A 26,836-nucleotide genomic window follows, 5' to 3' on the forward strand; every position below is an offset into this window, starting at 1 on the left:
AACTTTTACTTTCTTAATATTTAGCATGAATTCAAACATTTCATTTTCATTATGACTCTTATAAATCTCCTTTACTTCCAGGTCACAAAATGAGGTAATCTGTAAATATCAAATAGTTAGTGTTTTGAATTCCAATATTGATTTCATCTCTCAACTTTTCCAAATTGTTTTATATGGTATTTTCTGGTATAAACTGAGACAATGTGTATCCTTAGCTTATTTTCTTCTCTATTGTGAGTCATTTTGTTTTCTACTGCTCTTCAATTATCAACACTGTATTTTCATGCAATTACTTATTTTAAAGATTAACCCTCCGTCCAATTCACATTGCTTGTATGAATATTCGATAGGGTTTCATGTTTCACGGCAGCTGCATTTCCCATTCTTGAAACCACCACAGACTTGAACAAAATTTTAATTACAAAGAAGAGCCTTGAAGATATCAAGAGAGGAGTTCTGAGAGGCAGTCCCTCTCCAAAACAGAGAGGGAAATCAGGAAAGGGAAATAATGAGATGCTTAAGGCTCAGCTGTATTAATTTTATTCTATAACCAACTGATTAGATAGCAAATGTTTACCTCTTGCAGCTTTAAATCTGAAATTCAATCACACTTTAAAATATTTTTTAAAACATTATCACCTGGGAATAGCTTGAAATGCAAGGAAATTAAACAGCAACATGTTTTCCTGATGGATCCTGTGTTTGTTTAGGAATTCAATGCTATGAAAGCTTCCGGAGCAATTCAATATGTAATAATGATAGATAGATAGATAGATAGATAGATAGATAGATAGATAGATAGATAGATAGACAGACAGACAGACAGACAGACAGACAGACAGACATAGATATAGATGTGTGTGTGTGTATGCATGCATATATATATATATATATACACATACACACACATACACACACACACACACACACGCACATATACATACATACACACGTATGTATACACATACATACATACATACTATTAGATTTTTTACAACCCCTGGTAAGCCCCAATTATGGGAGGAAGCTAACTGCTTCCATCATCTGTCCTTCGGCTCGTCACAAGAGTCCATCACGACAGAAACCCAATATTTTTACTGTTGCCTTTGTTATATTTGTGTATTTTTATTTGTGCTGATAAATAAATAAAGGGAGACTAGTATAGATCTATTTCAAGCTATTTAGCTCTCATCAGCTAGCCAGGTTCAAATCCCAGTAAGGGTATGGCTAGCTGATGAGAGCTAAATAGCTTGAAATAGATCTATACTAGTCTCCCTTTATTTATTTATCAGCACAAATAAAAAAACATACATACATACATGCATACATACATACATATACATATATATACACATACGCATATGCAAGCATACACAAACACACATACCGGTACATATTTTATACAGTATATCATTTATACCAGCATATATAGTTATAATATATTTATACATACTATATATATTATATATAGATATATAATATTTATATATACTTACATATATAAGTATATATATACTTATATACTTACATGTGGCTTAGTGGTTAACACATCTGCCTAATATGTAATACAGCCCAGGTTCAAATCCCAGTAAGGGTATGGCTAGCTGATGAGAGCTAAATAGCTTGAAATAGATCTATACTAGTCTCCCTTTATTTATTTATCAGCACAAATGCAACACAAATGTAACAAAGGCAACAGTAAAAATATTGGGTTTCTGTCTGGATGGTCTCTTATGACGAGCCGATGGACAGAGAAAGGAAGCAGTAAGCTTCCTCCCATATTTGGGCATACCAGGGGTTGTGACACTAAATACTTACATATATAAATATATACATTATTTCTGCTTAAATTTAAAGTTAGATTAACTTAAACTGTACGTATTAATGATCTACTTTAACAACACTTAAGTTTTAATCCTGTCTTTTCTCAAAGATGCTACAGATTGAAGATTGCATTCCACATGTCTGCTGTACCCTGTACGCTGGCACCCAACAGTATCCTTGCCTCTGGATCTAGACTCATAGATGTTGCTCAGATTTCTAAAGCTTTTAATTCCTGGGAACTATAATACTCATGCCATGGACAGTTATTTGGAACAAATCAAGAACTCATGACCACCTATGCCTTGCATGTTTTGGATTTATTTGTTTTTGTACCAAGATAGTGAACTGTGATTTGGGAATGCAGAAGTTGTTCCTTACCTAGATGGATCATTACCTGGTCACCTTATATAGTTGGCATCATCCACCCACTGCAGGAACATAGGGCCACTTTAGATGACTTTCCCATGGTGGGTTTTCTTTCTTTGATTCATTTGATATTATCTGGCAGTTATCATTTTGGCTCCAAGACTTCTAATCATCCACTTAGATAAAACTGGCACCATGGGAACATTCCAGACTTCTTACCAGGATGGTATTCAGCCAGTTCTGACAGGTTCTGGAGAACTGGTAGAGGACATTTTGAGAATTCGGAGAACCAGCAAATAGGCTGGCCCCGTCCCCGATGCATCCCAGCTGGTTTTGCTCCTGTTGTTGCCCTAAACAGGAGAATGGAGCTGGAAAGCAGGTTAGTGGGGTGGGAGTGGGATTTTGCAGTATCCTTCCCCTGCCACACCCACAAAGCCACGTCCACAAAGCCATGCCCACAGAACCGGTAGTAAAAAAAATTTGAACCCCACCACTGCTTCTTACCCATTTAAATTTTGAGAATAAATTGAGAACATTTTTATTTTAACTTCCAAGCATATTTTAGATCAGGATATTCCACCATGGATGAGTGCCCAATTTTCATGTAACGGAGGAAAAATCTAGTTCTATCAAGCACACCTTTTATGTTGCCTTTATTGATTACAGGACAGCCTTCCATTCAATTCCTCATGAAAGTCCAGAGAGAAAATTACTCAGAACATCCATTGATTTTCACTTGCTCAGGTTGTTACTTCTTTTCTATCAAGATACTGCAATACAGATTAGAAACTATTGTAATGGTGATTTAACGACCCCATCTCTAGCTTCTGAGGTATCAAGCAGAGCTGCATTCTTGGTCCTTATTCCGTTTCTATATAAATGAGATATTGTGTCTTTCTAACCAGAAGTTCACCTTCCAACACCTTCCCATCTTCCTATTTCAATTATTTTGTTTATGGATGATATGGCTATTTTATCCATAACACAAGTACCTTTCATAGATTCACAGTTGCTTTTGTGTAGAGTTGTTCTAGGGAATTTCTTAAAATCAGGTATTCAAAAGCTGTGAGCATAATCTTGAAGAAAAGGAGGTAATGTTGCAGCCAAGACAATGCTCAGATAAGAGAAATCTAAGCCCAAAGCAGGAATGGAATTTGAGAAAGCGTCTCTGACTTGAGTCTTATAGTTATCTTTAGGTTAAAATGGGGACGACAAAGGTGCATTCAGAGTTGCAAGAGATTGTTACTGTAACTCTACAATAAAGGTAGCTTTAGTATTCATGACTTTGATGCTCAAGTCTGATCTATTTTGAAGGGCTGACATAAACCAAAGTTGTAGGGTGTTTTTTCCCCCCTAGAATGCAGTTTAAGTCCCCTGTTAAATGGGAAATTAAATCAGTTGATTTAAGTTCTTTAGAGCTAGATGTCAACCTTATCTAAAGACCCATTGATCAGGTTAAGAACTTCAAGTATCTAAATATGCACTTCAACTCATCACCCATTGGTATAATCAGTTGAGTGAAGTTTTTATTAGAGCTCAAAAAGCTTCTAACACAATCTCAAAACATGTCAGTTTTCAAGGTAATACCTGTAATTACATTCCTGTAGCAATAAAATTGTACAAAGTAAAGGTGTTGGGTTTATTGCTATACAGTGCACAACTATGTCCCCTACTTTAAAAGCTGTTCAGTCCCAGTTTCTGAAAACCAAACTTCATGTCATTTGCTCAAATTTAAATGCCCTTGGTTCAGGTAGAATTAGGCTACATTTTTTCCTTGGAATCCACTTGTGGTTTTGCTGCCTCAGATTTTGGCTAAAACAAATATTTTGGGCTAGATTAGGGTTAAGGTTGAACCAGTCAGCCATCACACATTGTACCATCCATAGTGTCTAGCACTCATAAATCTCATTGGCAGAAATTTCAGTTATTTTTCTAATGAAGAAATAACAATCTCACTTCTGCAAGACCTAACTCTTGAGTTCTGGTCCAGTGTTTGGAAGATATGTTCTGTGCCTTTCAGACTTGGTAGCAAGTTTTAATTAAGAGGACTGGTTAGCGGAGGGCTAGCTGTATCCAAACCACATTGATTTCTGGGTTAGTGCAGTACAGTAACTTTATTAATAACTTGTTAAACCATTGTAGTCAAAAGATAAAATTTCAAAGAACATTAGAAAAAAATGTCAACTTCAAATGCTCTTGTTCATCTAGAACAATTATCACAGATATCACAATAAACCATATTGGGTTTTCTTATTTGTAGTTTAGTAAATAATACATGGGCAAACAATAGATGCAAACTGAAGGTGAACTGCTCTAAACTCGATTGTAGAAAACACAGCTCCAGCAACAGAGTGGTCAATGCCTGGAATGCTCTACCTGACTCCGTTGTTACGTCCTCAAACCCCCATAGCTTCAACCTTAAACTGACTACTGTTGACCTCACCCCATTCCTAAGAGGTCTGTAAGGGGGCGTGCATAAGCATGCCTACCGTCCCTGTTTTACGGTCCCCATTTATTTGTACTCATTTCATGTGCTCATGTCCATGTTTATACATATACCTGTTATCTAGTACGTTTGACAAAGTAAATAAAATAAAATAAATAATAAAATAAATAAAATAAAAATAAATAAAATAAAATAAAAATAAATAAAATAAAAATAAATAAAATAAAAATAAATAAAATAAAAATAAATAAAAATAAATAAAATAAATAAAATAAATAAAATAAATAAAATAAATAAAATAAATAAAATAAATAAAATAAATAAAATAAATAAAATAAATAAAATAAATAAAATAAATAAAATAAATAAATAAATAAATACAATTAATTCAGCAAACCTAGTTTGAAATTCGTGGTTGTAACTTATTGTGTTGTTAACCTGGCAAATTACAGTATAATGAGTATGAACCTTTCTGTTGCCTGTTACATGGAGCAGCGATAGTATCCGAGTCTTTATTGACGGACCTTTACGTCTGTGTTTGTGTGTGTGTTTGTTTGTGTGAGAGTGTGTGTGTGAGAGATCTGCCCTGCCTAGCCCAGCGCGTCTCTGAAACTCATCACAACAAGAATCAACAAAAGAATGAAATGGGAGGAGGGGAGGAAGCCAACTCTCCGCAGACAGTCCATTGGAAGTTTTATTATTTCGAGGCATTTCCACTTCCATCCAGGCGGTAACGACCCCGCGAGAGGTCGAGAGAACGTGTGGGAACTCCCTGTCAGGATGGGCAAAGTTTCTCCTTCGGGCAAGAGGCGAGACATCTCTATGGAGATCCCAGGTTGCCACGGGAGCTGCCCTCCGCATGCAAGCGGCAGAGCGGGCGGGCGGGCGACCGCCGGCTCTAACTGGCCGTTCCCAACAGACGCGGGCGGCTTGAAAGTAATTAGAGCGCACGCCGAAGGGCCGGCGGACTGGGCGGTACGGCGTCGTCGGCCGCTGATTGGCTATCGGCTATATAGGCTGGGACGGGAGGCCGGCGAGGCTACGTTGAGTCCTTGTCTAACTCCGTTGGTTTCCCTTGCCTGGACTAAAGGAATCCTAAAGGAACGCCTTTCGCTACAGGTGGAGAGGAACGGGGAGCGGCGGGGGTATTGCAAGAAGAAATGGGGAACTTGTCGCCAGGTCCTTGCGGGGGGTGGTGGTGGTGTTGCTGCTCCCGGCATCTTTTAGAGAACAGCCGAGGGGCAATGGGGAAGGAAGGTTCAGCACTCGGGGCGAACCGCTCCTTCTCCCATCCTGCCCGCCTTTTCAATTTGCCTGGAGTTGTAGTTCCAACAAATCGAGTCATCCTGAACTCTCTTCCCTTCTTCCTTCCTCTCTCTCTCCCTCTCTCCCCTGCCCTCGCCCTGAATGTGATGCGGGGCGTGGGGGGGGGGGGAGTTGTTCTGCTTTTGAAATTAATTATTCCTTACTAGGTGGCTAAGGCGCTGAGTTTGTTGATCAGAAAGGTCGGCGGATCGAATCCCTAGTATAGGTCTCCCGCGTGAGCAGGGGTTTGGACTAGATGACCTTCAAGACCTCTTCCAACTCTGTTGCTGTTAACTTCCAGAGCTCACCCATAACATAAGATCATGTGGGGTCCCCCCCCTTCAAACTCTTGTTCTGGGATACTTCAATAAATGTTTTTTATCCCATAGCAAGCTTGCAGGTCTCCCAAGGTCTTAATTACCTGTAGTAGTAACAACAATTAAGTAGTAACAACGATGGACTAGACATGCCTTCTAGGTCAGGGGTCTCCAATCTTGGCAATTTTAAGCCTGGAAGACTTCAACTCCCAGAATTCCCCAGCCAGCTTTGGGAGTTGAAGTTCACCAGACTTAAAGTTGTCAAGGTTGGAGACCCATGACCTAGGTAACTAGCATCTGGATTTATGCAGTTTTTTAACCATGATTTGGTAAATAAGCCCTATTGGCTCAATGGGCTTATTTATACTCAATTGAAACATTGTGGCTTTGTGATGCATGAATATAGCCTAAGTATCATGGGATTTCGACTTGTTTTCTTGGAAGAGATTGACGGAGACTTGGTTTTATGGATGTAGCTATATTTGCAGAGCACACTTGTACTGTAAACTGGTCTACCATATATTAATTTACTTAAGTGTGTGAACTTAGCCCATTTAGTCAGGTAATGGATTAGCATCTTGCAAACTCATATTATTGTGTTAATTGAATAGATTAGAGATACTGCAGGTACCTTACAGAATTACAACTAGGTGTTCACATAAGATCTTCAGCTATATGCCATTTCGGGCAATCGAAGTGCATAGCTTTCAAATGACAAAATTATCCTGGGGGGAACAGTCTTAATATTATCATTACCATCTTCTTTCAAAAGCTTACTGGATTTGAGGACAATCATAGATAGGGAGGTATGCTAATACAGTTCTAATATTTGAAAACCAATGTATAGGTGGAGTGGGCAATTAGCTGAATGACTGTTGGTATGCAGCTTCTCATGAAGATAATGGGAGTGCTGTGGAAACCCTGTGAAAATGTCACATGCTCGAAGATTTTCACTTATACGTGCTAAGCCAAAGAGAGTAGCAAGTTGATTTGAAAACATAATTGATGATATTTTTTTCCCCACAGTATCAGCTGCTGATTTGCAGGAAATGTATCATAGTAACAAGGATGATGAGATGGTACAAGCTGGACTCCGGGGTGCCCTGCCACTTCCAGTTGTACCCCATGACAGTCAGAATTCCCAGCACAGAGTTATTCTTGGGGAGCTGAGAGAAAATGGACAATGTCTAAGATCTTCTTCCCACGTAAGTTGGAAAGCATTTTGGATAAACAGTTGTCTGGGTGACTGAGATGAAGGGAAAAGAATGGTGGCTCAGTGTTTCTGTTTTAAGCCTTAGAACTTTCCAAAATATATTCAGTTTCAGTTCTCAGATTTGGAAGACACACACACACACACACACACACACCACACACACTATATAATGTCAAGGAAGGAAAGCTTCCCTTAGCTATGCAGGATCAGCTGAAGCTTTTGAATACTTTTCAAGGACAAGCTGGACTTTGTAGTAATAATCAGTAGACTCTAAGGCGTGAGTGACCACGAGCAGTGCCTTCAAATCTCTGAAAGGCTACAATTAGCACCCAAGATGTATTTGGGCAAAAGCTCTCTTGGACATGGCTCCCACAGCTTTTGAGCAGGAGCTGTGAGGCCAGGAGGATTTTCAGTTTACACTCTGGAGGAATGTAACCCTAAAGAGTATTTGTGCTTATGTTGTTACCTTCTACCTTATAAGGAAATAGCATTCTCCTTTGTTACATACAGGTTGGGAAAGACAGTTGCTCTATTTCTGGAACTTTAATTCTTCAGTCTTGCTTTCTCAGTGAACCTTAAAAAATGCATAGAGTTATTTGGGGGCATTTATATAAGTAAGAGAGATGATACATTAATTGTGTCTGAATATTGAGGAAACTGTAAACAGCATGGAAGCATAGAAGGAAATTTAAAGAGTTGGGTGAAAAAACTAGATTTATATGCAAAGCCAAAATATACAGAAGTACAATAGCCATTGATCTGTGTACTTTATATGGGATTTTTCAAATAAATATCCTGGGTAATTCCTCTGGTACTTCATGGATTTTTGATCTTGATGTCCATGTGTGTGCCTGATTCACTGGCAGTGGTTAAGTCACCTTCATTGGGGGAATTCTCTGTTCAACCTGGAAATAGGTAGTTGTGCATTCTCCTTAAGAAACTATTGTTTGACTTGGCTATTCTAGATAATTACTGGCCCGTTTCCAACCTTGCTTTTCAGGGAAAATAGTTGAGAATGTGATGGGGCTGCAGCTGTATATCTCCATTCCAGGACAGGAAGGTGATGTGGTAGAAGTGTTGACCTAGTGTATGAGGGCTGTTAAATAGGGAGGAGGGAGACAAATTAGACTTAAATCCTATAAGACAGAGTGGTTGTGGATCTTAAGGTTGGCTGATTTCAGAAATAGTCCAGCTTTAGTTCTGGATAGGATTATAGTCCTCCATTCTCAAGTGGCATGTAACTTGAGGGTCTTCTTAGACTTGTGACTCTTGCTAGATCAGCAGAGGAGATCACTCTCAACAGTGGTGGGTTTCAAACATTTTTGGAACCTCTTCTGTAGGTGTGGTCTGCTTTCGGGGTCCACTGGTGGAACCTCTTCTAACCAGTTCGGTAGATTTGATGAACCGGTTCTACCGAACTGGTGCGAACCGATAGGAACCCACCTCTGACTCTCAAGAAACCTTTTGTGCAGTTACAGCTTATGTGCCAACTGTTGCCATTCCTGGAATTGAGTTCTTTGCTAATGCCCATACAATTCACTATACCTGTTGCTATCCTATTCAGAAGCTTCAGAGGTGCCACCTGTGGTATGTATACCAAAGTTCCTTTATGTGACACCATTACAACATGGGCTGTCATGGTTGATGATTAGCTTTTGGATAAAATTCAGGGAGTGAGCCCTGAGATGACATATTCTCTAAAGTAGCTGAAGCAGGAGAAGAAGCATTGGGTGGAAGCTTCTTAAAGAGAAAGCCTACCTGGAATTAAGGAGAAATTCCTGGCAGAGCAGTTAAGCTTGTCCCTCCACTCTAGCGTTATGGGTGCCCCATTGCGGAAGTTTTCAAAAAAACATTGGCCATTCATTTGTCTGGGATGGTATAAGGATTCCTGCCTTGGACAGGGTGTTAGACCAGAAAACTTCCAAGGTCCTTCCCAGACCTGTGACTGTGATTCTACTTTGAAATTGGTTAGTGTAAGCCACTGAAACTCTCAGCATAGACTCTCTTTTACTAAATTGTAAGAAGTAAATGAAACGTAATCAAACTTATTGTTTGGCCTAGTGATTTCCTTGTGTTCTTAGGCAATTGTAATTTAAGAAATCTGTAATATCCATCTCTGCTTTATCTAGAAAAAGTATTCAGCATTTTCCTGAGAGTTAGCTTCAGAACTGAAATAATGTTCATTTCCTATATCACAGTGAACCAGATCTATGATCTAAAGTGGCTACTTCTGATCTTGGGCTGATGGAATTTGGATCCCATCATAGCCATGCAGCATGATCTACAGTCAATGATGATCAGAATTGTGGTCCATCAACATTTAAAGACCAAGGCTGATCTGAATAGTACTGCTTTTATTTTTTTTATAAAGAACTATAGTCATTATCTGGAAGTTCAGCCATTGCAACTGGACTTCTTTTCTGTTTGGTTTAAAATGTTTGCTGCTTATCCAACTAGTTTCTTCAGTGTATTTTTTTTCAGGGACTTTCCATGATGAGACCAGTATCAGGATCAGAAAATATTTTTCCTATGACTGGCAAATATCTAATGCCAACCTCTGTATCATCCAAGAAAAGCGTTACTGTTTACATAAATAAAGTGGAAGAGAGAAGCAAAAATGATTTTATAGCTGCAGAAGAAGTGGAATATAGTATGTGTGAAACGGAGGCCAGTACAGTAAAACCTAACCTTCATCTACTGTTGAACTTAAGTACAGGTAACAAATCATTAATTTAATAGGGAAAAGATGTTAACTTCTTGTGTTATTTGTTGCGTCTTATTAAAGCAACATTTGAATGTTAAGGAGTACTTTTTGAATATTTTACTGGTCTAGTGTCTCCAATGTTGGTGGATAAGTCTCTGCAAAATGAAGATTGTGAGGATAACGAATTGGACATGAGTATTGATGAATATGCAGAAGATATACATAATTATTTAAGAGATGCCGAAGTAAGTAAAAAAAGTAAACAGACTTGCTATAGCTCTGTGTAATATTGCCCTGTAGGAATGCGCCATTCCCAATCCCCGAGATGGACGATTTGCGAGTTGTCTGGTTTAGCAGACTTGCATTTTCACTATGTAGATAGTGGCTATGTAACATATATACTGCATGAATTCCAATCTTCCCTTTTGACTGTCTCTTAAACCTCCTCTTGGAGAAGATTTCCTTATTGTGTAATATTCCCACAAACTTCTTCCCATTCTATCTGAACAGCTTTAAGATTGACGCTATTGATTTTACATTCCCATAACTTGCTAAGAATGGTTTTTAAAAGGATATTTTAGCTCTACTGTTTGCATAGCTCTATGTGCATTTGTGCACTGCTGTCTCTCTGCATAGTTTAAATTCTATGGCCCCCTATTTGTGAATTACTCGGGGGGGGGGGAGTAGTTTTGAGAAACTTTTTTTTTAAATTTTACCACTATACATTACTCTTTGTTTCCTTTCTCTGTATTAAGGTAATGTGTATCTTAACAATTTAGATAACATATATCTGACAAAACAGATTCTAATTAACAGAAGACAGTAACTCTCTTATTTTCAAGACACCAAAATGCTTCTGTGGCTGCGCTACAGATGGTTTCATGTTGGTTTGGATAGTTTTGATTTAATTTTAAAAGAACTCATTTTGGTGTACTCCTATACCAAAATGATTATAATATGTTCTGGACCTATATTGGGCATGAAACAATGAGATAACCTACTTTTCTTAAAACAAAGTGGGGAAGACTGTTAGGCTTAATCATAAATGCTTCCCAGAAGCCCTTTTTGCCAAACCATTGTGTATCCTCCTGTTCTTTAGCCATGATTGGCTCTGTTATCTTAAAGGCAACACTTATATATTTGCAGCTCTCCAAGAATATTGGTGCACTACTTCCAAAATTTTCACTTGGTGTAGTTTCTGCCTCATTTTATCATTCAACTTATAAAACCTTTCAATATTTAGAGGAATCTGCTATTTCAAAATTAGTGAAAGTTAGCTGTCCAGGCTGAAAATGGGGTGGGTGTGCATGGCCCACTGTGCCCCATTTTGGCCAGCAGGTGCTGCAGAAGGTGTCCGTTCTCCCTCCCCGGCCAGCCCGCAGAGGAGAACTACAATGCTGATCTGGCCCTCAAAGAAATCCAGTTTGACATCCCTGCTCTAGTGCATATAAAGAAGTAATTGGCTGCTTTGGCCACAAGCTAAATATGAACCAGTTATGTGAGTGAGGTTCAAAAAAAGCAAATGCAATCCTAGATTTCCAAATATACACACAGAAGCATCCTGCCAGGATCAACACAAGTCATCATTCCTCTCTTTTCTATGTTGGTCAGATCACAACTAAAACACTAGGCCATCAACCCATTCTAGGAAGCACATTGGCAATCTGAAGGTGTCTTCATGAGAGCATCTAAAATGATGAAAGGCCTGGAAGGGGAAAAAAAATTAAGGATTGGAATAGCTTTCAAAAATGTTAAGTTTATCATGGACAAGATGAGATAGAATTATTCAGAGTGGTTCCACAAGACACAGCAAGAAATAGGGGACTTAAATTACAAAAAAATAGACATCAGGAAAAAATGCCATAATGGTAAGGACGGTTCAATAGTGGAACAGATTGACTTGTGAAGTGACAGACACTGTCAGATGGTCATCTGTTGGGGTTGCTATCATGGTAAAATTCTGCATTGGGCAGAGGATTGAACTACATAGATTCTAAGATTCTCTCCAATCTTTGTGTTCTATGATTGGTAGTTATAATAAACTATTTTAGATATAGTTATTCGGAGAGCCACAATTACTAGCATTTTTGTTTTTTCATTCAATTCAAAAGTCCTTAATATCTGCCCCAAACCTGGTAAGGGGAGGTGGAGGAGTAAACTTTCATTTCTTGCCCAATGGCTCCATCAGCCAGCATTCTTGGAGCAACTTGGAACATTCATAGATAACTTTCCTGATAGAATATAGGTCACATTAGGTCACAGACTGTATACTGAGTGTCTCAATTGTTGACATCTTGTAGCACATTAAACCAAAGCCAAGTCAAACATACTGTATTTGGCTTAGTGCATTATGTGTGGAAGATACATTCCTCTGTTTATTCTAATCCCTTTGTATGTAGGTAAGATACAGGCCCAGACCATGCTACATGAGGAAGCAGCCTGATATAACCCCAGGGATGCGTGCCATCTTAGTAGACTGGCTAGCAGAAGTTGGTGAAGAATACAAGCTTCAGACAGAGACGTTGTACCTTGCTGTGAACTACTTGGACAGATTTCTTTCTTGCATGTCGGTCCTCAGAGGAAAATTGCAACTTGTAGGAACAGCAGCAATTCTCCTGGCTGCGTAAGTATGTTTCAATAAAAGACAACCTGTGGCAGGTGACTGTTCTTGGCTAGCTTATCAAAGTGATAGAACTGACTAAAAAAACACAACAAAGCATTAGCATGCTTCCAGTTTGGTTCCATGTTTTTCCCAACCTCCATTCCCAGCTTTTATTATTCTGAACCAAGGTTTAAAACATTCAAGAGTTTCAGAGTAGTTTGCAAGGGATAGTTGTCTTGGTGTTCATGCATCAGCATATAGTACTATGATGGCGAACCTATAGCACATGTGCCCAAAGTGACACATGAAGCCATGTCGCAGGGCATATGCAGCCTTACCTGTTTGTCTCTGGGTTTATGGTGTGCAAGCGTGCACGACGATCAGCTGTCCTTCACACGCTCGGCAGTGCCAAAAATTGGTGTGCATATGCGTGCCAGCCAGCTGATTGTTGGGTGCACATGTGCACCAGAACCTGGAGGTTCAGCTTTTCCAGAGCACAATCCTTTTGCCTGCGTGGCAGTGCCAAAAACTGGCCTGCGCATGCACACCAGCCAGCTGATCGTCGGACACGCATGCGCTAGAACCCAGAAGTTCGGCTTTTATGAAGCCCAGCCCTGACGAGCATGCGCACGACATTTCCGCATGACTTTTTCGGCAATAGGTGCCAAAAAGGTTCGCCATCACTGATATAGTATATTTCTCTTATGAATGCATTTTGAACATCTCAGTCTGTCTGGCAAGCAGTGAAGTTGCATCCACAACACTTCCTGCCCATCCTACGCTAGAGATGAAATCTGTTATTGGATCCTCATTTTGGATCTGCACCCTAACTTCAACTTTACCTTACAAAAGCACATTTTGATGATTTTGACAAGTCCTCAGGGTAGGATTAAAAGAAAAGCTGTTTTGAATGCAGATTGCTTAGCAGGCATAGTTCCTACTTCCCTGTATCTTGCTTTTCTGCAAATGCCTAGAAGACATGGCAGACAAGCCTGTAAGAATTTAATATCAAATTCCCTAGTTTGTCTATATTTATATAATCCCTTAATATTCGATAATGTTAACTGACACATTAATGTATTTGTTATATAGACTACTTAGATATTAATACATTACAGACTCATGCATAAATGTTTATAAGAAAATGTAAAAGTGAATCATGAATAAAAAAAAACTTTTGAGGAGTAAGAGATAATGAGATGAACGAGCTGAGTTGAGTGAAAGATTTTAGCTGTTACAAATGATTGGATGACAGTAGTTATAAGTGGATAAAGTACCGAACTAGGAAAGTTTAGCCAATCCTCAGCCTTAGAACCCAGTAGCTAACTTTGGGCCATTCACACACACAACCCAACCAATCTTGTGGGGTTTTTGGTAGGAAAAAATACGTTGGGGGAAAATAATCACATTGAGCTCCTATTTGAAAGGCAGGAATTAAATTAGTAAATGAATAAAAGTAAGATCTGCTCTGTAATGAAAATGTAGCTCAGGTACATTTTTATTTTACATTTTAAAGATTGTGATGCTTACACCGAGTGGTCATCATGGATTAACTGAATGAAAACCCACTTGATATACAATCAATTTTTCTATCCCCTTCCCTTCCCCAGGAAATATGAAGAAATCTATCCCCCAGAAGTAGAAGAATTTGTGTACATAACAGATGACACTTATTCCAAAAAGCAACTGTTGCGAATGGAACACCTGCTTCTTAAAGTACTTGCTTTTGATTTAACTGTGCCAACCGTCAATCAGTTCCTCCTTCAATATTTACAAAGACACAGTGTAAGTCTTAAGATGGAGAACTTTGCGAAGGTAAGTTCTTGGCTTTATAGGTTTTATTGGCTTTATATTTTGTAAGCATTTAAAGGACATTCAGACCAAGGGTCACCAACCTTTCGGCCCACAGGGACCACTAAATTCATAATTTTAAATCCAGTGGACCACTAGTATGAATTTTAAAAAAAAGATAAAATAGTAGTGCAATTAAAAAATGCAAATATTTTTTCTGCGGACCACCAAAATTTTCTTGCAATCCACCAGTGGTCCACAGATTACCAGTTGGGAACCACTGATCTAGACCACAAAACAAATAGCCACCTATCTGCACTGTGGCATCTGTTTTCAATATATATATTGACCTGTTAGGTTGAAATTACATTTTTAAAATACAAATTGATACCAGTGGAATTTCTATCTAGGTGTGTTGTATCTGAGTTAATCTTGGCACTTCTAAAACAGGGAAAGTCTGCATTACTGAAAGGAGAGATTTGCAAAAGAGAGACACAGAGCTACGCATTTCTATCCACTCTCAAAGCCTTGGCTGTGAAAATTCTTCCCAAAATTGCTATTGAATTATGAACTCATCATGTTACAGAAGATGGAATTACCACAAGGAACATATTATTATATTGAACTAATTTAATTTAAACTGAAATCAAATAGGATTTATAGGATTTGAATTCAAACAAATCTAATTAGAGTTTTAACCCTGTCCATTTATTGCATATTATTCCTAAAATGCCATTGGTCTTAGTACAATATATTTCATATTTGTGCCTTGGGGTAATTTGAAAGAAGTGGGGCAGAACCAGAATGGTGAGAATTGTCCTCATCTCTCTTCCCACCACAGAGATAAGTGGGGGAGAGACAAGAATACCATTTGCAAAAAAAAACAAACAAACCATAAATTCCTTGCAGAAGCCATTGAAGAGGAATATGAAATAAAATGATATCACTTAATAAAAGTACAAGCAGTCAAAGACAATATAACCATGTAAATACAGAATTTGGCAAAGTTGAAAGGAAGTTCTTTTCCATTGTTTAGAAAGCAGATAGATCAGCGTAAATAGGCCAAACCATTAGTAATATTGATATCTTTTGTCTTTCCTAATGTTCCTTCTTTTAAAAAAATATTCTGTTCTTTTAGTACATAGCAGAATTGAGTCTCCTTGAAGCAGACCCATTCCTGAAGTATCTGCCCTCACAAATGGCAGCAGCTGCTTATTGCCTAGCAAACTACACTGTGAACCGGCATTTCTGGGTAAACTTTTATTTTAATTTAAAGGGGGTTGAATATGTCTGGGCATTTTTCAAGAATGAACTACAAAGAATAAGGAGGTTTTGCTATGTTTTCTTTAGCAGTGTTTTTTTAAAAAAAAATTATTTTAGCAACTAGCTTCAGAAATGGCTACTTCAATGAAAAGATCAGTACTATGACAAAACAATTTCCAATGTTTGTTATTTAGGCTATGCCTCTAAAAGGAATGTTTACAGATTTTAGCCTGGGCTCAACAGCTGTTTATTTCAGCACCACAGGCTTTATCTTGGCACCTCGCTCAGGATTTTATCTCAAACCGAGCAGATGTGAATTTGTCATTGCTGGAATGAGGTGAAGTAAAGCTTGGGAGTAGCCGTTTGGTCTGAAAACAGTCCTAGCGATACCACTCTGTGATGGGCTTCTTCAGTTTTATATCATGAGAATGTTCCCATTATGTAGAGCATAAAAATCTTCAGAAATTTCCTTCCAGATAAACACTTTAAAAATCAAATTATAATGCTTAAGAAAATTATTAAATCTTGAAAGAGGAGTTATATGAACTGTGTTTAATTAATCCAATCAAGATTAGAAGTTAAATTTTTGCTTACTAGAAAAGCCCTGCCAAAATTGACAATATGGTAGGATATGACGGAGGTTTCATAATTATAAATGGGATAAATAATGTGAGCTCTTCAAAACTGCGCAAAGCTTTTTGCCTATATGAGCAGCTTGAATTGATTTCTTTCAGGATCCCTGTATAATATTTTGAGGTAAGGCTGCTGAGTTGTACAAAGTCTGTCCTAACTTAATAGCTGATTCAGCATAAGTTTCTTTCCAGGTCCTTTCTTGTCTCTCTGAATTTATTTGTAGTACTGAAGCTGTAACTCTGTCTTCTTATGAGCAGCCAGAAACTCTTGCTGCTTTCACTGGATACTCACTGAGTGAGATTGTGCCTTGCCTAAGTGACCTGCACAAAGCATGCCTCGATGCGCCTCATCGACAGCAGCAAGCAATAAGGGAAAAATACAAGCTGACTAAGTAAGTTCTTGGGTCAGCAGCTGCATCTTGTCCTTCTAATCACCATGTCAGCCCGTAATGCCAAATTTGGAAAGATGGAAGCAATCTAGAACTCAAAAACTAGAGAGAGGGGTAGGGGGGTAACACAGGAGATGGCCTTTTCAAACGATGTTGTTGGACCAAAGTTCCCTTTATCCTTTACCATTACCTTATACCTATCTAACATAATATAAATTGGAGTTCTTAGGTTGCTTGTCCCATCTATTCAGACTGACAACACTGAGCAGACTGCATATATCCATTTTACACAGTATATGGGTGATATATTCACATGCATGGATTTTTATTTTGCTAAACTCATTGTATTTCTGCTGATAAATCACCTCTAGTTATTCAAGGTAATAAAACTCCCTCATTATATACTTATTGAAGACACCTTTGGGATACATTACCTACTGATATTCATATACCTTGAAATTAATTATAGGAATCTGAAAAATTACTTTCATTTCTTCCTTGAGTATTCTCCGAGTGATATATATTCAAAATACAGCATCATTTTAGGTAATAGATCAATATCCTAAAGCAATATAATAAGCATCAGTTCCAAAAAATACCTAACTCTTGCAGACAGAATATAATTTGGGAATGTCAGAATACCCGCAATTCAGAAGCATACATCTTCCAACATTTATTCCTGTGTGGAATTCTGCAATAAAACCATGTGTTTTCCTGGGACTGTGTTTGGGCCTGGAAAAGATGCAGCTGCTTTAAAGCAATTCATACAGGTGCTATGATTCTGTTTGTGGATGGTCTGATGCACATTCCAGAGATGGCAAGTGATGTCCTATACAGCCCTGGTTTCTGCGATCAAACCACTGATATAGAGTGCTGGAGCTTAAGAGACTGTCATGGTCAACTTGGGATCAGTAATAAGTGGCTTCCTTCTTTACAGATATATGCAAGTTTCCCTCCTGGAGCCACCAACTGTTCTACCTCTACAATGAATTGCAGCATGCCCAGAAAAACACAGAAGCTGAAGCACTTGCCTCTTGATCAATAGAGTTGATCTGGCCAATTTGTTATTTTTATAGGGCACTGCAGGTCATGTGTCTAATCTGCTGCTAAAACTATTTTTAGATGATCTTCTGATCTGTAGGTATATTGTATTACAAGGACTCAGTATTGTAGTTTTTATCATAAACTAAGGACAATTTTAATAAACATCTTCAAAAGGAAAAAAATGGTTGTTAGCTTTGTATATCTCCTTTGCTTTTGAACAGTTTTAAACAGGCGTAATGAAATTTGCCAACAAAATGAAAACTGGTACCCTGTTTCCCTGAAAATAAGACCTCCTCTGAAAATAAGCCCTCCCAAAAATATTGCAACATGGTAGCAGCCATGAGGTGACCACGTTCGCCGCCTCCTGCACCTCAAAAATAATAGGACCTCCCCCAAAATAAGGCCAAGTGCTTATTTCAAGGGTCAAGAGAAAATAAGACTCTGTCTTATTTTCAGGGAAACATGGTATTATGTCTTAGGGAGAAATGGTGGAGAAAGACTTTATTTAATAGTTTAGTTTGACCTACATGGATTTCTCAAGTTCAAATTCTCCTTTTCTCATCTCAAGATAAAGCAATTTAATCTCTACTGTAATTAATCAGTATTAGGTGACAGTTCTCCAGCAAAACGGAAGAACTAGAAATAATATAGGAAGCATTGGAGAAGTGAAATGCTGATAATGGGGAGAATTATTAGTACTTATTATATGCTGAAAGTGAGCTAGAAATTCCTTATCTAGGGAATACTATAAACAGACATTTTATAGGCATGCATTTCCTTTTGGCTAAAGTAGGGACACCTTTTTTAAAAGTTGCTATTATATTCATGGAAAAAAAGTGTTTTGAAGCTGTTAATCGTGTTCATTTGGAAAGGTAAAAATTCCCTTGAATGAAATTCAACCCTTGGTGATTACATGGACATGTTCATTTAGTTCACTTGATAAAATATGGGAAGTGGTTTGACATTACAACAATAATAATATCTATAACACTAATGAAAATTAAAGGAATCAAAATGCCCCATGGAAATAACACCAAGAGTCTGAATGAAAATGACCACTATAGCTACCTGATAGCCTTCAAGCTGACAACATCAAGCACACTGAAGTAAGTTTAAGTTTAGGTTTAAGTTTATTAGCATTTGTATGCCGCCCACTCCCAGGGGGACTCTGGGTGGCTTACAGACAACCAGGGAATATAAAAATTAAAAATAGAAATATAGTTATTTAAAATTACACAACATACATACCACTTAAAATGGGGCTGGATGCTGATCAACAGCCCCAGGCCTGCCGGAACAGCCAGGTCTTAGTAGCTTTACGGAAGGCCGGAAGAGTAGTGAAGGTCCGGATCTCTATGAGGAGATCATTCCATAGGGCCGCGGCAGCAACAGAGAAGGCCCTCCCCTGGGGGGTCGCCAGCCGACATTGACCCGCCGATGGCACCTGGAGGAGGCCCAATCTGTGTGATCTTATCGGTCTTTGGGAGGTAAATGGCAGGAGGTGGTCTCTCAGGTAACCAGGTCCTAAACCATGTAGGGCTTTAAAAGTAACGACTAGCACCTTGAAGCGTGTCCGGAGACCAATGGGGAGCCAGTGCAGCTCACAGAGGATAGGTGTAACATGGGTGTATCTAGGTACACCCATTATCGCTCGCGCGGCTGCATTCTCTTCCTACCTATCTACTGTACTTCTCTCTCTCTAGCCCTCTACCTACCAACCTAACCGCTCGCGCGGCTGCATTCTGGACCAACTGCAGTCTTTGAGCACTCTTCAGGGGCAGCCCCAAGTAAAGAAGGAGGTTAGAAAGGAATATAAAACTGGGGGGAGTACCATCAAGGCGGTTAATACCTGGGCAATTCCAGTAATTGTTCCACAATAGCAACAGCACTTAGACTTATATACCACTTCACAGTGCTTTACAGCCCTCTTTAGCTAACAGAGTCAGCCTATTGGCCCCAACAACCTGGGTCCTCATTCTACCCACCTCGGAAGGATGGAGAGCTGAGTCAACCTTGACCCAGTGAAGATTTGAACTGCCAAATTACTGGCCCCTGGAAGTCAGCAGAAGTAGCCTGCAGTACTGCATTCTAACCACTGGGCCACCACGGCTCATATCTCATTGACCTTACGCAAAATGTATACGTGGGTCAGGAAGCCAATGTGGACAGGCAAAAGTGAGACAAGACACTATACTCTTATTAATTCAAACTGTATGCTGAATGTGTATTAAGGGGAGCTGAATGGGAAGAAGAAATGTGATTTTAAAATAGGAAAAAGAAATATCGATAAGTTATATTGATGACACTACTTTGACAGTTAAAAATGCAACAGATCTGCATTTCTGCAGATCTACAACAACAGGTACACCAACCAGTGAACACTGAATGTTTGCAATTATTTCCTTTCATGTGAATGTAAATGAACCTTGTAGGCTAAGAAGCAGTAGTACTAAGGTCACATCATACATAAGGACTGAGGAGGAAGAAGTAAACTTTCCTCTATTGTCTTTAAAAGGTTAGTACTGTTTACTAGATTGGCAATATTTCACTGACAAAGGAAAAATCATGCTCAAAAGTGTGCATGAAACTGATAAAAGATTTTTTTTCAGCCTTTGCTTTGAGAGGAGACACTTTTAATCTGCAAGCTTGCTCTCCTCACAGTCCAGCACAGACTTTGATGGGATAATTTCATGATCTCCAATACCCAGAACACTACTTAGATGGTGCTAATGACATCTAACAGTGATCTTGACAGCATTCCAAGGTGCAGTCTGGGAACAAATGTACAGAACATACTCATTCTTCATCTCCTGAGATAATCTCAAGATAAATCACAAGACAAGAAGACCAAGGACACTTTGTAAAGGACAAAACATTCTAATGTTAACTAAGTTACAGGATCTCAACTTTTACTGCAATTGACATGAGAAGTTTAAGTAGAAAGCAGCTGTTTCTGCCTTCCAGCCTTGGACTTTAAGATCAAAGCTACTGCCAAGATTCTCCTTGTTCACTGTTCATAAATATGAAGTCTTGGCGGACTCCATCATAAGATGATTCTGACTTGTCACAAAGCCTTCAGATTCATTGAGGCATCAATTAAGACTCTTCCATTTTTCTATAATATTCATTTGTGCTATGTATTATAGTCTGGATGAGCAATTCGGTTCTATCAGTTACAACTTCAATCAGTTATACAAGCGTGTAAGGGGTGACAAAATTCAATTTCCAGAGCATATTATGAAGTAAGCAAAATGTTTGAAGTGTCTTAGCTAGGCATTCTTCAATCACTGTATATACAGTTACAATATATTGAATCAAAATTGGAACATCTTATACTTCAGAATGTACTTTTGCACATTTAAGTTGTTTGGTTGTTTCAAGAATTATAAGGCTGGCCAACTCAGCTAGTGTGACTGTGAACAGCATGCAATATAAACACATAATGAATAAATAAAAAAATAAAACCATCTAAAAACAAACTCAACTATCCCTAATTGCTGTGGGAAGAGTCGGGTGTTAAGGGCTATCCTAAAGGCAAGATTTAAGGGCTATATGAAGAGGGAGGAGATTACACATAATGAAATTTTGTTTTTATCTTTATTGTCCCTTAGCCTTATGGTTGAATAGTCAAGGATGGACAACTGTTAACATTGGGGATCCATATGATGAGTACCCATTTAATGCCCCAACACCTAAGCTATTCTTTTCACTTAAAAGTGAGCATTTAGAGCCTTTCATGTCACTACGCCCCATTTTCATTATGATGTCTAAGTCCCATGAACACTTAGATAACATCTAGGAAAGCAAACCGTGTCACCTAAACTCCTACATCATTTGAGTGTTTTATTTGACTTCTTTAGCACATTTTTCCTGCTAAATAAGACCAGCAACTACATTATGTGTGCTTCCATAGTCGCTGCAATCTAAACTGAAATTCCTTGTTTTTCTAGTTTGTGTTTGTTTCATAACTACCCAGGGCATTATTCAGTTTTAAAACTTTTTCCCCCCTGTATACAAGAGTTTGAATGCATTCATGTAAATTCAGGACACACAATTCCTTAGTAGTCAACAACGCAATAAGAAGCTGAGTTTACATAATGAATCTGGCAGAAAATAACAGGCTGATGTTTGCAGTGAAGATAAGACAACTGCATAAAAAAAAAAGAGGTGTTTCTTTTGGCATTAATAAAATCTAGGTCAAGCTTAATCAACAGTTCACTTTTATGTTTTATGCCTGCATAAGTGCACACACAGAGTATATTCCTATCACTTGGTGTACTAAGCCATGATTTGCATTCGTGAAACCATAATTGGCTCAATGTATACAACGTGAAGAATCAAATTGCAGCTTAACATAAAACAGGCCTGGATACTCACTGATGCCAGATGAGATCATTAGCTCATTTTATACTGTGCTGAGCATTTTTAGGTTGGTGACTACCGTATATACTCGAGTATAGGCCGACCCGAATATAAGCCGAGGCACCTAATTTTACCACAAAAAACTGGAAAAGTTATTGACTTGAGTATAAGCCTAGGGTGGGAAATGCAGCAGCTACCGGTAAATTTCAAAAATAAAAATAAATACCAATAATGTTTTTGAATATTTATTTCAAAGAAAAACAGTAAACTAGCGGTGTATTCAATGAAATACTTCACTCACCTCATGATGCTGATGTCCCGCTGTGATGATGATGTCCCGTGCAGCCGCGGGAGCGATGTCCCGCCTCCTATGACACACGGCACAGTGATTCCTATCATTGGATCACTGTACCAGAGGAGGTGGGACATCGCTATGTGGCTGCTTGCCATAACAAGGAGGAGGTGGGACATTGTTGCAGAGCGGCAGGAGGGGGAGGAAGGGGAATCGTAAGACAGCCCTGCATTACATTAGAACGTGAGGAGGGGGGATGGTGCGGTGCGCGCTGCGCGGCAAACTGACACAGAGGGAGGGGAAACTCACAGGGGCACTGGGCCATTCACGAGTGTCACCCAGCGGCATGGCCCCGCCCCTTTTTCTCCTCCATTTCGGGCAAATTTTTCACTGACTCGAGTATAAGCCGAGGCGGCTTTTTTCAGCCCAAAAAGTGGGCTGAAAAACTAGGCTTATACTCGAGTATATACAGTATAATCTCTTATAATTTGGCCCCACAAATTTTTAAGAAAATGAGATAATAAAAAGCAGCTATGAAGATCATTCATGGTGATAGGCAGCCTAAAGTCTTTTAATCCTTACTTTGTGAGTTGAGTTTTCCCAGAGATGTGTATCATTTTCTCTGAGCTCATTTGTCTATGAAGGAATAACATGCATCTCTTCCATTTGTCCTTAGATTCATCTAGATGGTTTTTCTTTTGCCGTTCTCCTATTTTTGGTTGGCTATTTGCATTTGGATGTTATTCATGATTCTGATCTGTCCTTGAAATTTTCGCATTAGTGAAGAGACAATTTTAATAAATTCATAGATAAAATAAAATGTTAAGCAGTGACATCAGTTTGAAAAAAGGTGGAAAGAATGCAGCATAATAAAGCTGACAAAATGGAGGAAGATTGTCATTTTGATTACTACATGCTCTTCATAATGAGAATTATTCTAATGTGTAACCATTGATGACCACAACGCCATGACTAATAAAATTTACATGCTTCTCTTGAAGAGATATCAACTTTTTGTCATATGACAAAGCATAGCTTTTACCTATAAAAGCTCTGCCTTGTAACCTGGAGTTATACTTGGTCTCTGTCTTGCTTTCACTGTAATAATTTATGGCATATTTAAATGAAATGTCCACCCAAAGCTTCACATTTCTTATGCCTTTGCCCCCCTCCCTATACATTTCCTTCATAAAAGACACTTTTTTCCCCTAATCTGGTTAGATTAGAGAAACAATTGTATTTGTCTTTGTTGTTGCTATCTGATCTCATTGCTCACTAATGATGCTTTAGTCTAGAGACTGATAGGATTATTGGAATTTCAGAAGAGTTTTATTGTTATTTACTTTTGGCCAAAAAGATTATTGTCAGGTTAATGGAAAATGGACAATTATGAACGCCAATTCAAATAACAAACAGTACTTGGGCTCAGAAAGGAAAGGGCAGGTCAGTTGCCCCAAATTGTGGATTAGGAAGAAGGTTCTGAAATCTTTTTGCACTCAAGTCACATTACAGACTATGCCATGCCTCATTTGCCTCCGGACAAATACATCAGCTAGAATACTTGGCTTCATCTAAATTTGGATTGTAGATTGGAACTGGTCCATTGCCTATTAGGAACTGGGCCACAAAAAAGGCAGGCAAGCGGGTGAGCAAAGCTTCATCTACGCATGCACAGAATTGTAAGTTGCATGCAAAATCATCCCTCTCCCCCCACTGGTCTGTGGAAGGCCATTTTTCTTCTGAAACTGGTCCCTGGTGCCAGAAAGGTTGGGGGGCACTGATTTAAAAGAAGGGAAAGCCTCATTTAGAGTCTTTAGGATTACATTACAATTCTAGCTTCATCCAAGATGCAGCACCTCTAATCAACACTTGATTATTTTTTTTAGTATATCTGTGTTTCACTATCTTTTTATTCCAGTTCTCTACTGACCTGCCTATTTCCCTGACTGTCCAAGACCTACACATGTCCCCAGATATAATAGAATTGTCCACATGACAAATAGGGGAATAAATGATATTAGAACAATAAAGCTTCTGTAAAATAGGAGTTTCAAATACTTTTGAACAGCTTGTTCTGTGAGCAATCTACATGATCTTCTCCACTTGAAAAATGCTGGGCTGGATTGTTTTTGCTTTAATCTTTGCATTAAATTGAAATGTTTAGCCAAATAAGTACTGAATCTCTTCCCTCTTTTGAGCTATGAAAATATATGTTAATCCTATCAAAAGGAAAAGAGGCGTCTTTATCTGTATTCTCGGAGAAAAGTGAATTTGGAACAAAATGTTATTTTGTAACCTTAAGTTTTATTTGAGCACTAAACCTATGACATACTCAGCTTAGTTGTTTGCTTGCAGATGTTTCATTACCCAACTAGATAGCATCAGTGAGAATGAATGGGAGCTATCTGCCTATGCAATTGTCCTGCCAGTTTTCATGGGAGTATTTTTTCTTCTGGTTCCTTGATTAACCTAACTACACCAATGACTTCACTAGAAGTTGGATTCTGGCTGCGAAGATACTTTGGAAGTGATGGAGACGCATCTGAGCTTTGTTATCTGGAAGGAGTTTGAGCCAGTTATGCTGAAGAAATTGGACAGGGTCCTTTGGGTTCGGAGCTTGGAAATCTGCATTCATTACCCATGCCCTTTATGTGATTGTTAAGATGTCCAGAGAGGTGGCTTCTGGTTGAGTCCAAGTGGTGAAGGAGGCAGTGATACAAGAGACCATTGAGGAAAAGGAAAGAATTTTAAAGAATTTTTTAAAAATAATTAAAGCCAAGGTAGTTGCTGCCAGACTCCAAGTCACAGTGACTTAAGAGTCTGCTTAGTGTTAACTTTAGGAGGAGGCAAGAGAACTATGGGCCTCCTTTGAATAAGGAATTTTTCGCCTTTTAAGAGTTAAGCAAGGGTTAAAAAGCGAAAAAATTTGTATGCAAAGGAAGCACGTGATTCTCCCGCCTCCTGATCTGGGAGCAGCGAATCATGCCTTGCAGTTGAGCACGCTTATGTTGGGCGGGTTATTTCAGAGGGCGTGCTTCAGAGGAGAGAGGAGTGGGGGAGAAGGAGGAGACTTGCTCTTGTCAGAAGAGACCGCACGAGAGCCGAGTCCGGGAGGAGTCAGTTCTTTGAGCAAACTTCAGGCTCAAGGGACCGCCTTCCCTCCCGCCACTCAGTTTATTTTTTTGCAAAGGAGCCGCGCTTCAGAGCAACAGCTGTGACTGCCGTGGGCTTTGACGCAGCTGGCTGGGTTTGGGATTCTACCACCCCGGACGGGGCGGAGGGGGAAAGAGACTCTCAGGGCTGAAAATGCGGCGTCCTCCCCACCGCCCAAGCGGAAGGTAAGCGGAGCACTGGCCGGAGGGAACAGCGTGCTGCCTTTTTGGTCCTTATGCACGTGTCAAGTCGCGGGTGGCCCTCTGTAGGTGTTTGGATGGCGTGGCTGCCTACCGCAAGGGGCAGGGAGGGAGGGAGGGAGGGAGGGAGGGAGGGAGGGAGGGACTGCCTGCCTGCGTGGAGTGCAAAAGTGAGAAACTGGTATGACTGAGAGCGGCCAGAGGTGCACGCCTGGGTTTTTTGGGTGTGCCGGTGTGTGTGTGTGTGTGTATGTGTGAGTGAGTGTGTAAGTGAGTGAGTGCGGGTGGAGGAGAACCCAGAGTGGCAGTCACCCACCTACCCTCCTCCCTGCCCCCACCCTGCACAGCTGGAGGGCCATGCTAGGGAAGAGGCCACGCTTCCCAAACTTCCTGCCCCTCTCGCTTGGCCAATGGGTGCCAAGAACTGCCGCTGTGACTGCTGCCAAGAGGGAGAAGAGGGCGAGCACTCCCCGGGGAGCGGCAGGACTTTAAAGTCCCAACCCGGTCCCGCTCTATGGCAGACGCCGCCGGGGCCCTGCCGCCACTTTAAAGCCACGGCAGCAGGGCTTTAAAGTCCCGGCGCCACGTCCGCCATAGAGCAGGTCCCAGTCCCGCTCTATGGCGGACGCGGCACCGGGACTTCAGCAGGGCTTTCGCACTTGCCTCACCGGCCATGCAGCTCAATGCACGTCTCTGCGGAGGATATAAGCTGTTCCAAATTGGGTGGTTTTTTGTAGAATCAGAATGTTCAAGTCTGATAAATTTAAAATTTCCAAATAGCGAGGTAGCCCTTTAGGTATTGCTCCAAGGGCCCCAATTACAATTGGGACAACACACAATTTCTTTTTCCACAGCCGCTCAACTTTAATTTGCAAGCCCCGGTACTTTGTGATTTTTTTCTTGCTGTTTATCTTCAATTTGTGCATCTCCAGG

General features: G+C 39.6%; 1 protein-coding gene across 1 annotated transcript; it reads left to right on the plus strand.

The window, feature by feature from the left end:
- The first annotated feature begins 3,852 nt into the window (after positions 1–3,852).
- On the plus strand, positions 3,853–17,902 carry CCNA1 (cyclin A1). The gene is made up of 9 exons (XM_032219752.1): positions 3,853–3,940; positions 7,285–7,463; positions 9,953–10,187; positions 10,305–10,420; positions 12,575–12,798; positions 14,388–14,592; positions 15,707–15,820; positions 16,722–16,855; positions 17,790–17,902. Exons 1-9 carry the CDS (start codon positions 3,853–3,855, stop codon positions 17,839–17,841), a joined length of 1,347 nt encoding a protein of 448 aa, XP_032075643.1. The 3' UTR covers positions 17,842–17,902.
- Positions 17,903–26,836: the final 8,934 nt, after the last annotated feature.

Source organism: Thamnophis elegans, chromosome 6 (assembly GCF_009769535.1).
Source record: "Thamnophis elegans isolate rThaEle1 chromosome 6, rThaEle1.pri, whole genome shotgun sequence".
Lineage (NCBI taxonomy): Eukaryota > Metazoa > Chordata > Lepidosauria > Squamata > Colubridae > Thamnophis > Thamnophis elegans.